General features: G+C 41.3%; 1 protein-coding gene across 6 annotated transcripts in view; it reads right to left on the bottom strand.

The window, feature by feature from the left end:
• Positions 1–8,489: 8,489 nt before the first annotated feature.
• Positions 8,490–12,980, bottom strand: part of ADAM23 (ADAM metallopeptidase domain 23) — a 197,422-nt gene continuing 192,931 nt past the window's right edge. For 3 of the 6 annotated variants that reach the window (XM_005202734.5, XM_005202735.5, XM_010802259.4), the window contains one exon: positions 8,490–12,187. In XM_005202734.5, coding sequence (XP_005202791.1) covers positions 12,139–12,187 — 49 coding nt within the window. In that variant the 3' untranslated portion in view covers positions 8,490–12,138. 6 annotated transcript variants of the gene reach the window in all.

Raw genomic sequence — 12,980 nt, 5'->3', positions numbered from 1 at the left:
TTCTAAACTTTTTCTTTGGTAATAATATGCCCTCATTCCTGTTAAATTTCTAGCCTCCTTTGCCACTAGACACAGCACAGTTCCAACCAACGCCTCTGATAAAAATTGATACATGTCACTGCTAGATTTGTATTCAGAAGAACTGATAGGCCCTCCAAGTCTCCTCCTTTCCTCTTGCTTCCTGGAAAGTAGACAGGCTGATGGGGGCTGAAGCAGAGAACTTGTTTCATGAGACAGAAGCTGTGTATTAAGGATTTCACAGCGAGAAGATGGAGGGTGTGTGGAGTCACCTATTAGCTCCCGGTGGCTCCTGAAAGAGGGGAAAGCTTCTGTCTTTTTTAAACTACTGGTCTTCTGGTCTTCGTTATTTCAGTTGAACTTGTTCATCTACCTAGTTCAAGTTGCAACAGTTTTCTCCCCATTTCCATGTCCCTGGCGCATGCTAAGCCACTTCAGTCATGTCCAACTGTGTGCAACTTATGGACTAGAGCCTGCCAGGCTCCCCTGGCCATAGTTCACCAATTGTTCAGACACCAGTTTAAATGTTTCCTTATCTGGAAAATCTTGATCTTCCTATACCCCAAAGGAGGAAGTAGTATTTTCCTCTGCTGACCTTCCATGGTAGTTTATCTAGCATGACACTTTTACCTAGCATGACACTTTTACCTAGCATGACATTTTTATCATAGTCATTCTTGAAATAATACCATTTGTAGTAACACTGACAGACCTAGAGATTATCACACTAAGTGAAGTAAGACCAATACAAATATATAATATCACTTGTATGTGGAATTTTTTTAAAAAATGGTGCAAATGAACTTATTTACAAAACCGAAATTGATTCACAGACATAAAAAACAAACTTAATAGTTACCAAAGGGAAAAAGTGGGAAAGCATGAATTAGGAGTTTGGGATTAACATATATTCACTACTATATATAAAATAGGTAAACTACAGGATCAATGGTGTGATCACTCACACTCACCTAGAGCCAGACATCCTGGAATGTGAAGTCAAGTGGGCCTTAGGAAGCATCACTAAGAACAAAGCTAGTGGAGGTGACGGAATTCCAGTTGAGCTATTTCAAATCCTGAAAGATGATGCTGTGAAAGTGCTGCACTCAATATGCCAGCAAACTTGGAAAACTCAGCAGTGGCCACAGGACTGGAAAAGGTCAGTTTTCATTCCAATCCCAAAGAAAGGCAATGCCAAACAATGCTCAAACTACTGCACAATTGCACTCATCTCCCATGCTAGTAAAGAAATGCTCAAAATTCTCCAAGCCAGGCTCCAGCAATATGTGAACCGTGAACTTCCAGATGTTCAAGCTGATTTTAGAAAAGGCAAAGGAACAAGAGGTCAAGTTGCCAACATCCACTGGATCATCAAAAAAGCAAGAGAGTTCCAGAAAAACATCTATTTCTGCTTTATTGACTATGCCAAAGCCTTTGACTGTGTGGATCACAATAAATTGGAAAATTCTGAAAGAGATGGGAGTACCAGACCACCTGACCTGCCTCTTGAGAAACCTGTATGCAGGTCAGGAATCAACAGTTAGAACTGGACATGGAACAACAGACTGGCTCCAAATAGGAAAAGGAGTATGTCAAGGCTGTATATTGTCACCCTGCTTATTTAACTTCTATGCAGAGTACATCATGAGAAATGCTGGGCTGGATGAAGCACAAGCTGGAATCAAGATTGCTGGGAGAAATGTCAATAATCTCAGATATGCAGATGACACCACCCTTATGGCAGGAAGTGAAGAACTAAAGAGCCTATTGATGAAAGTGAAAGAGGAGAGTGAAACAGTTGGCTTAAAGCTCAACATTCAGAAAACGAAGATCATGGCATCCAGTCCCATCACTTCATGGCAAATAGATGGGGAAACAGTGGCTGACTTTATTTTTGGGGGCTCCAAAACCACCGCAGATGGTGACTGCAGCCATGAAATTAAAAGACGCTTACTCCTTGGAAGGAAAGTTATGACCAACCTAGACAGCATATTAAAAAGCAGAGACATTACTTTGTCAACAAAAGTCTGTCTAGTCAAGGCTATAGTTTTTCCAGTAGTCATGTATGGATGTGATAGTTGGACTATAAAGCTGAGTGCTGCTGAAAAATTGATGCCTTTGAACTGTGGTGTTGAAGACTCTTGAGAGTCCCTTGGACTGCAAGGAGATCCAATCAGTCCACCCTAAAGGAGATCTGTCCTGGGTGTTCATTGGTAGGACTGATGTTGAAGCTGAAACTCCAATACTTTGGCCACCTGATGCAAAGATCTGACTTATTTGAAAAGACTGGGAAAGATTGAGGGCAGGAGGCGAAGGGGTAGACAGAGGTGAGATGGTTGGATGGCATCACTGACTCAATGGACATGGTTTGGGTAGACTCTGGCAATTGGTGATGGACAGGGAGGCCTGGCCTGCTGCAGTCTATGGGGTTGCAAAGAGTTGGACATGACTGAGCAACTGAACTGACTGACAGGATCAACTGTATAGCACAGGGGAACTATACCCAATGTCTTTCAATAACCTGTAATGGAAAAGAATCTGAAAAAAGAATTAGATGTATATGTATGTATAACTGAATCACTTTGCTATATAGCTGAAACATTATAAATCAACTATAGTTTGATTAAAAAAGGAAAGAATAAACAATTGGCCATTCTTCCCCTGTCCTCAGATCCTGTGCTAAGTGATAAGGTCCTGTAAAGCAGCACTGGGCTTCCCAGGTGGGGCTGGTGGTAAAGAACCCACCTACCAGGTGTGAGAAATGTGGGTTTGGTTACTGGGTTGGGAAGATCCCCTGGAGGAGGGAGTGGCAATCCACTCCAGTTTTCTTGCCTGCAGAATTCCATGGACAGAGCAGCCTGGCAGGCTATAGTCCAAAGTGTCACAAAGAGTCAGACGTGACCGAGTGACTTAGCACGCATGAACACAGAGCAGCATCTGACCATCATAGCTTCTGACCTGCCATATCCAGCAAAGATCTTTCATTTGGTAGACACTTGTATTATTTGTTGACTCAATGAAGTTTTTTAAAATATGGGATTAAAAGGGGCATTCCTTTCAATTTTCACTGATCAGTTTTATAACAGAAAATTTTCACTCAACAGAGGTAACAGAAAAACCCCATCTCTCACTTAACATCCTGCAGATTCGTAAGCTGATTAACACATTCCCTCTTAGGTGGAATAAATTTTGTAGGAATGCATTTTCAACCTTTTCCTTTGGTCTTGCTGTCCTCTCTCTCTCTGTGGGTGTGCTCAGTCACATCTGACTCTTTGCGACCCCATGGACTGTAGCCTGCCAGGCTCCTCTAAGGGGATTTTCCAGGCAAGAATCCTGGAGTGGGTTGCCTTGCCGTCCTCCAAAGGATCTTCCTGACTCAGGGATCAAACCTGCATCTCTTGCATCTCCTGCACTGGCAGGTACATTCTTTACCACTAGCGGGCTTCACCTGAAAAGCTCATCCTCTCTCTGTCTAGTTCTAACAAATGGCCAGAATGTACATTTAGGCAGTGACATCATTACAAGTTCTCTAACTGGGGACACTCCCACTACCTCCTAGGGGCAGTGGTTTCTATAGTAGCTTCAAGCAGAATCAGCCCACAAACATAGGCAGAAAGTGATTCTCTCCAAAGATTTTCTGAGCACACCCTCATGCTCATTGTATGTGTGCATCACATGTGGTCTTGGATTCAGACAAGGATTAAGAATTGGGCCGTCTGTGTCCTGACATTGGTCCTACCACTTACTAGAATGATGATCACAATGAAAGTGTTAAACTTTTTCAACTTTGAGGTTTTCAACTATAAAATGGAAATATAAGAGGGGCAATACAGTGATGTAGGTGGAATATGGGCTCTGGAGCCTAAAAGATCTGGGGGTTCATTCTTACTCCATCACTAAGTGGAGCTCTCACACTCTGTATGATCTAGAAAGCTGTGGAAGAATCGGGAAAAACTTTGTGAAGGAGGTCATTTTGGATTCCTGTGCATCACTTGGGAATGCACAGGAATGTGACTAGAGCTGTGGGAGGAGGGGAAAGTCTTCCCAGTGAAGGAAACAGTCTGAGCCACAGCTGAGAGGCTAGAAAGCACAACTTTTCTCTAATGATTCAACTGTCCCATCCTTTTCTGGATCCAGTAGGGCATGCACACACACACACATACATACACACGCATCCACACACACTTACATACACACACACATACACACGCACACAAATGAGCAGGGATGTAGAACCACAGATCCCCAGAGAGACCCACTGGCTGCCTCCCTTTGTGACCTGATTCTGTGCTGACAGGAAAAAGCAAAATAAAGGTTCAAGAAATTACCAAAGTATTAATGGAGTGTATATGCTGGTGACTAGATTACAGTGATTTTAATTTTCTTGAATTTTTTTGTTTTCCACATTGTCTTCAATAAACACGTACATTTTTCATCACTCTTTCCTGATAGATTTTTCAGTTTCTGAACTTCTTTTCTCAAGAATCCTTATTTCCTTGGATACAAAGAGTTACACAAGGACCTTTGGACTTGCCACAATCTGATTCATCCCTGTATCTAACTGGCCTGGAGAGTCAGACTGAAATAAATCCTGTCCTTAAGATCTTGTTGGACCTAGCCCTGTACTTCCTGTTGCCAGGTAGCAGACATGCATAATCAACCTCAGCACTCTATCGAACCAATGGTAGATATGGCGAAGGAGCCAGGCAGCCACCACGCTGCTATAGTAAGCACTGAGATAATGTCTATTTGTCAGCACTAGACCAGTCCATCTCCCACAAACGAGCACATCTGAATAAGCTTAGCACTCGAAGCACCACCAAAAGGAAGTAGCTTCAGGCAGGCTTCCTTTGATCCCCTGTGGCTTTCATGTCCCCAAGAAGCCGCAGTAGGTTGACAGGTAAGTGACAGCTCATGAAAATGCCTGCATGGCTCTTCACATGGCCACGTGCAACCCTGACTGAGGCCAAGGTTGCGTCTGCACACTTGCTGCAATGATCAAGCAGATTGCAGGGGTTGCATGTGAAAACGTCTCATTATTTTATGTCGAACTTACATGCAAGGCGCCATAGGCTCAATTCTGTGCAAAGATAGTTTCTGTTTGCACTGCCTTTATCCACATGGTGTTTTTAAAATATGAATTGCTGCATGATTTTTTTTTAAAAAAGGTAATTCTATATATGAATCTGGACTGATGGTTTCTCTAGAAAAATGAGTGGGAGAGGCCATGAAGGTGGTGCTAGTGGTAAAGAACCTTCCTGCCAACACAGGAGACACAAGAGAGGTGGGTTTGATCCCTGGGTTGGGAAGATCCCCTGGAGGAGGGCATGGCAACCTGCTCCAGTATTCTTGCCTGGAGAATCCCATGGACCGAGGAACCTGGTGGGCTACAGTCCCCGGGGTCGCAAAGAGTCGGACACAACTGAAGGGACTTAGCCTGCACGCGAATCGGTGAAGGGTCCAGTTTTCCGCGTGGTGACCACTGACTGGAGAGGAACAGAGACCAGGTGTGTGCTCTCCAGCTCAGCTCGGTCTCCTTGGCTCTTTTGTCTCCTAGACGGCTGTTCTGTTCATATGGATAATGGGCACCCTTGCTTCATACCATTTCACCTATGTATTGATAGGAAAAGCAGTTTAAATGTACTGTGTACCATCCATTCACTATCTCTATGGGAGTGACCCTGGCTCAGCGGCACTGTCTTGCTGCAGGGCAGAGGCCACGCTGATGTCATTTACAAGTTACGGTCTTCCTTCTTTCAGCCTGAGACCTGGGTCTGAAGAAGCAGGGAGCTCTGCTGTCAGCTCATTTACCTCCTGAGGCTGGAAGCTATTTAAAGCTCCAAATAGATCTGAAGAACTCTTGATACCCTCCTGATCATTCAGGATGAAGATTTTTCTGTTTTACCTTGTTTTTGAGGGACCATTCAATTTCCTGGGTCAATCTGGCTTTCGGCGATCATCACAGTCAGATAAATGTTCTCATGGGTGAACATTGTGGGGTCACAAGTGCAGCCTTTCAGCCACACACCAGGACAAGGGTGTGTCCTCAGATGATGGACTGGCAAAGGGGACCTCGGAAGATTCCAGCAGGACAACTATTTTCAGGTGATGAGGGATCGTGTGTTTCCTTTCTCACCAGAAACCAAGTATGTGACCAGTAACTTGTTCTAGTCAAGGAGCCAGAGAAGCTAATAGGTTTTTGAAAAGACTGCAGAAGTATAACATTCTAAGACACACACAAAAGAGATAAATAGTAACTTTGGTAGACTGGAAGTGAAATTACACTTGGAAGATGATTTTGATCCCTCATGAATTCAAAGACTTACTAAATAAGGCTTTAAAAGCATTTACGGTTCTTATCCATTCCCTCACTCCAGATAGAGATTAGCTGGGGACTTTTACACTAAGAAAATAGGGTTTACAGGTCAGATCAAGAAGCCCTCTTTGTCATTACTGACAGCCCCAAACACTGAAGATTGATCTATAATATGCTCATTGGTGGGAAAATAGCTAAAAATATTAGGTTTTCATGGAGAACCTTATAATAATAATCATCATCACTCCAGCAAAAAAATCCAGATATCTGGAGCAGAAAATTAAGCCTGACTATTACAGACTATTCTACTCCCAAGGCATTTGTAGACAGACTTCTTTCCATCAACAAAAGCGAGCCCTGGTTAAACGTAACAACACATGATCACGGCTTTAGGTCCAACGGCACAGGCTCTTTGCTCAAGTGCCACTTCCTCTTACCTCTTTGAACTCAAAGGCAGAGAGAGAGTCTCCCTCCTCTCTTCTGAGGCACGGAATTTCTTGTCTCTTAGGGCACTTATCACATTGAGTTTAAATGTTGCGTCTTGCTAGAAGATTGAGAGCTCAGAGTCATAGTGTCCTTGAGACTTGGCACAGTACTGCAGAATTTTTATAGATCAAGTTTGGGAAAGGTAGGAAGGAAAGAAGTAAGGAGGTGGGGGAGTGGGAGAGGAGGATGGCAGGCTAGCAGAACATAAGGAAACGTAGGCCAGATGGAAGGAAAGAGACACTTAGTGCTACTTACCCAGAGTGTCTGGGCTCCTCTTCTTTAGTCTTGAAGCGTACTAATTCCTAAGCCTTGAGTGTTTCACAGTTTATAAGACCAGTGAACTTGACATCTTTCAAGACAGGTCAACACTCATTTTCAGCAAGCCTTCCTGCATCCCTTTCCCTACACCAGTCCTCTTATCTTAACTTCCTGCATGATTTAGTTTACTTACCACCTTGGGCTCAGAGGGGTTTTTTTGTTTTGTTTTGTTTTGTTTTAGACACGTTGTCTTTCCATGCTAAACTGTGAGCACCTTAGGGCCTAGAATTTTATTCTGTTCCTTCAAGTCCCAGGTAGAGTTCCTGGCACAGAAGCTTAATAAACATTTGTCAAATGAATAAACTAATGAGTAGAAATCCCTAACTTTCATAATTAACCTAAAGGGGGCCTACATTAAATTTGAAAGGTTAATTAGGAATTTCATTGTGAGTATATGGATTATCCACCTAATTATTTATATCCAAGTTTTAACTCTAGGCCTGCTGTCCTATTTTCTAGAAAGTTTCTGGGTCACCTTTCACAGTCAGTTACCAAGGGAGCATGAGAGAATTCAATTTGGTGTCAACCTCCAAAATGGAATGAGAAAGAAAAACATAAAAATCAGATAATTCCTTTAAAGTCAAATATACTGATAAATTATACTCTAATATTCTTTATTTAAAGTATAATCTTCATGTTACTTTAAGTGTTCCATATTTCTTTTATCATACAAAATGACATAGAAACAAATGAACCATGGTGATCGGACATAAAATTTACATCAGACTCTTCAGACTTGAGCAGATAAGGCTCTTGAGGGGGACTCTAAGCAGGGTGATTATGGGAGGATAAGAATTGATGAAGACTAGGAAAATAAACGAGGGTGAGGTCATGAAAGGCAGCTAGCACTTTAAGTCATATTGTTAGGTTTGGGCTTTATCCTATAGAAAATGAAGAACTGCTACAAACTCTATCAGAGGAATGATGTAGTCAGATTAGGCTCTGTGTTACTGCAGTACCTTTATGTGAGATACACGCAGCTGTCGATGCCAGACCAAAGCAGGGCAGTGGGAAGAGAGAGGAGACACTGAGAGACATTCATAAAAAAGGATTATTATTTGATGAACAATCCTATGTAAGGTGTGAGGAAATACCTTCCTTTGAATGTTTTTGGTATTACAATGTAGACAACCAAACACTTCTATTTTCTTTTTAGTTTGATTCTAATGGTACCAGGGTCAAAAGTGTGGATGTTATGACTAGCCATCCCCTGTTTAAACTCAGAAGAGAGACAACAAAGAAAGAAATATAGTAATGGCATGACTCTACTGTGTCCCCCCTGCCACCCCCCGGACTTATAAAAATCAAAGCATTTCCAATAAATCCACTGAAGCTGAATCCTAATCAGCAATATATTTACCATCAATCAGGATTTTATTTTGCTCCATTGACCGATTAAATTTTCAGTGAGCCTTTGATTGAGAGACCGGCGCTAAAAGTTATCTGGTGCACAGCCATTGAATCAACAACACAAGAGAGAACAGAAAAGGGGTTTAAGAAAAATGACCAAAGTATAAAACTACAACATTCAATGTTAACGAAAGTTTTAATATACACTTGACTGAAGATGCATACAATGACTACTGAATCTCCATCTATAGACAACCAAGATACGAACGAATTTATTTAGCTTCCAGCAGAACTTCAGGCTGTGCACTTAAAGAACTGGAAACCATCTAAAAATGTAAGTTAACAGTGGAAGCAACAATGGCTATAAAGGATGGTGGAATGACTTTAAAGAAAGGATTCAAGTACTGTTTGGAAAGTTCTTCAGACACTAGTCTTTGAGAAGTTTGTGCATTTCCCATCTCTGCATAGTTAAAAAAGAAAGAAAGAAAAACAGAAACTAAAGTCACACACATACCACTTGGCAAAACTCCACAGCTCTATGTGATTCATGTTTTGGAACATGCACCTATGTGTACTGCTCATTTATCTAGGGAGAGCAGCTCTAATTCGATGGGTTCATGCAGTATCCCAGGGTGAGCAATGAAGTCAGCGCACATCTCCTCTCCAGGTGTCACCGATTCATGAAGCAAACGTTAACGGGTGAAATGGGAACCTGTCATCACTTTACACTAACTCTTGCTGGGTAACATTAAACGGTCAGATGCTTGTGCTTTGAGCTCAAATGAATAAACTGGCATATTCACACCACAAGAATCAGCAAATGAATGGCATGTGCAAGAGAAAATACAACAGACCTTGATCTTACATAAACTAATACCACCAAACATAACTATAATCCACTGTTCACAACTGGTATGGTTGCATTGTCTTTCATAGTCATACACAGATAGCTTAAAGCTCGTGTATTTTACATATACACACAAATAATTTAACATTGGAGCATAGGTTTCATTACCTATGAAAGTGCCAGTGTAATAAAAAGTTACACTGACAGTTGCCATATGTACATAATATTTGGGGACCACTGTGGTCTGATTTAAAACATAACATCGCACATTTACAATGTTGTTTGTGAAATGCTCAGAAGTTAACAACAGGTTTAAACTTGTTTGTACTACCATGGTTTTGTACCTATTAAGTCAACCACGGTACCTCTGGAACAGCAGTGAAATGTGTATGGTGGACTCAGCAGCAGCTAAGTATCCACTGGCGAACAGGACTCAACAACAGAGAGACACAAACCACAGAGTGACAGGAAGAGATCCCGAGGAATCTGAGTTTCCTCCAGGCTCCCTCTAAGAGCCAATGCTGCTTGGTAGAAGGATACAACTCATGTCTTATGACACCAAGGGTAAGGCTGATAAACCTTGTAGGTAACCCTGTTATTACAACAGAAACATACAGCTAGTTCTAGAGAAAGACTACATGCCTGTGTAGCACCTAGGACTCAGAAAGCAATAACAGGATTAAGATGTTAGATGACGGTCTATTGTAGCATTTAGAAATTAAGATTCCTGCTCTACGACTGCAACACTTCCAAAGCAAAGGATAACTTGGGGAAAACCCCACTGTTTAAAGCAGCACATTTTAAGGAAAAAATCCTTTGCAAAGTCCAGGCAAAAGTGGTGAGACTAGTGTTATGAATCTTGCTGAAAAAGAACTCAAAGCTCACTTGAGCAACTAATTCAGTTGTCAGGAAGAAGTGAACGGAACAACTGGATGTCCCGTTTCTAAAAACAGGACGTTACAGAAGCGTGGGCTCTTTAGGGGCCCTCAGTAAAACAGTAAAACATCACTAGATGGATGCTTACTAAAGGGATCATGTACAAGCTTTTATATTAAAAAAAAAGTGGAACTAAATTTCTTTATTACCATAGATACTCAACACTTGAACGAAAGCTATCTTGACCATCAATGGAAGAAAAAAAACCAGTGACAGTGAATTAAATTCAGAGGGGCTTGGGAACCCAGATTACATCTGCAAATCTGCCTGGAGGGAAAAGAACGATGTGAATTTGTATGTAGTAGAATCCCACTGTAATCCATCACAACATTCCACAGATCAGTCATACACCACAGGCCAGACAAGGCCAGTTGAAAACACAACACACAGAATTAAAGCCTATCTTAACAGTGTTCAGAAAAAGGTAAATGCTGTTTCTGTCCTCATTACCAGCTTTACAGTGGGGATCTACCACATATATTTTGAGGCAGGAAGTTGAAGGCATAATGAAATACTGACAATAACAGATATGGAATAAAATGAAAAGCTTAACTTTTTCCCCAAGCTTTCAACATTTAAAATTATTTTTTAAATTTAAGGCTTTAAGTTTATCCTCCTTTCACATTAAAGACAGGGAAAGAAAACTCAAAATCAAAAACTGACATCATGAGCTTGGCACTTTTGTGATTAATTAGAGAGGGTGTCTACTTTCTTACATTATATACAGATGTTTATAATGACATCAAAAAATTTAGAGACTTGTGAATACATATATTTGCATTTACATAATTTTTATGTTTTTCCTGTGGGTTATTTTGTTCTTTGTGTCCCCCACCCTTTGTTTATTTTTGGTTTCCAGCATTTCATCTCATTCAATCATTTCATTTTTTTAATTGCACCTGTTTTGTGCTCAAACTCCTTGAATCTGTGGCCATATCTGTTTTTTTTTTTTAAAGCAAACTCAAGAATCATTGTACAACATGTTACAAGAGAGGACAAAGAGAAATAGAGAAAAAGTAAAAATGATGGAGAACAAACAATAAACTCAAATTTACAGACAACCTTTACAAGAGAAATACTTCAGTACAGACAAGTGAAAATGATGTGTCAAAATCTATTTCCATATTTACATTTATAAAAGAACTATACAATAGCATCATTGTTCAAATTCCAGCTTCCATTTCCAAAGGATGTGAGGTCCAGGAGAAAAGACAACAGGAAGTGAATCAACAAGAGCAGGGGTGTGTGAGTTCCTCATGGCCTGGTCAAGACTAGGGAGCAGGGGGAGGGGGGCAGGCAGCTTCCGTGGGTTCATCTGCCAACTTTCATCTTAGGAAATCAGTTGCAGGTTTTGCTGTGGATTGGCTTGCTAGCTGTTTGTTGTATATAGGCCATGCAGATTTTACCCTTTCGAAAATTAGATCTTCATGCCGCTGGAGTGTGTCATTGGTAAGAAAAGAAAAACAAAAAAAATCATGCTAAATCATTTAGAAGATATTAAGCGGTAGCAGGCTGAGGAAAGAAAAAGATCATTTGCTATTTTTTAATGGTTCTTTTATTGCACTTAATTTTTGTTGTTCTTCCTTCTTCCTTTCATTAGAAAAAAAAAAAAAGATTCTGAAATAGTTCTTTGTACAATATTGTCTTTTGCTCCCCTTTATTGATAGGTGGTGGGAAGGGCTCTTTGAAAGTATTTCCAAAAGGACAGTTTTTCTTTGACCCCATCCCTGTTACCCCAACGTTAGTTCTCTAGTCATAACCACCCAAGGTTTTTGTTCACAGACTTAATAGTTCTGGCAACGATGCTGCAAGTACGTCATACCCAGAATCCCACAGTGCAAGACGCTGTTCATCCAGGGCCGCTGATTCAAATGGGGCCTTGCTGAGTAGGATCAAACCTCCTCTTCTTGACATTTCTTCCAGAGCGCGTCAAAAGAAGATGCAAGCAGAAGGGGAAAAATCCACAATATTAATCAGATCATGATGAGAGAAGGGTAATGATAATGACAGCAACGCTAGTTCCAGAGCAAAGTAATCAACTCACCCCGAGGCAGACTGTCCAAAATAACTCGAAACACAGAACAGCTCACACTCTTGGATGTTGTTACAACCTCCCTGCCAGTGTATATCCATTTGTGAAGGCTGAAAAGAAGCTTCCAGTTGTTCACTGTAAACCACAGAAAGCCTCAGCAGCCCAATTTGTCTCTTTCAGAAGGAAGTGTGAAAGTTGCTCAGTTGTGTCCCACTCTTTGCGACCCCATGGGCTATACAGTCCATGGAATTCTCCAGGCCAGAATACTGGAGTGGGTAGCTGTTCCCTTCTCCAGGGGATTTTCCCAACCCAGGAATCAAACCCAGTTCTCCCCCATTGCAGGCAGATTCTTTACCAGCTGAGCCACGAGGGAAGCCCAAGAATACTAGAGTGGGTAGCCTATCCCTTCTCCAGCGGATCTTCCCAACCCAGGAATAAAACCGGGGTCTCCTGCATCGCAGGTGAATTCTTTACCAACTGAGATATCAGGGAAGCAGATTTCAGAAGGAAATGACATAGCTAACTTTAACTAGGTATAAATTAATCCAGGAGGCTCTTCCACTTAGGGGACTATTAGAAAAACTAAGAAATATTTTGAAAGTCTTATAACTGCTTCCTTTGGGAACTTAAGAGTTCTGTATCTGTGGACTGGCTTTTGCCAAAGTGACAAAAACAAA

This window comes from Bos taurus, chromosome 2 (assembly GCF_002263795.3).
Source record: "Bos taurus isolate L1 Dominette 01449 registration number 42190680 breed Hereford chromosome 2, ARS-UCD2.0, whole genome shotgun sequence".
NCBI lineage: Eukaryota > Metazoa > Chordata > Mammalia > Artiodactyla > Bovidae > Bos > Bos taurus.
Note: the sequence above shows the minus strand (reverse complement) of the source record. Positions and strands in the feature narration are given on the sequence as shown.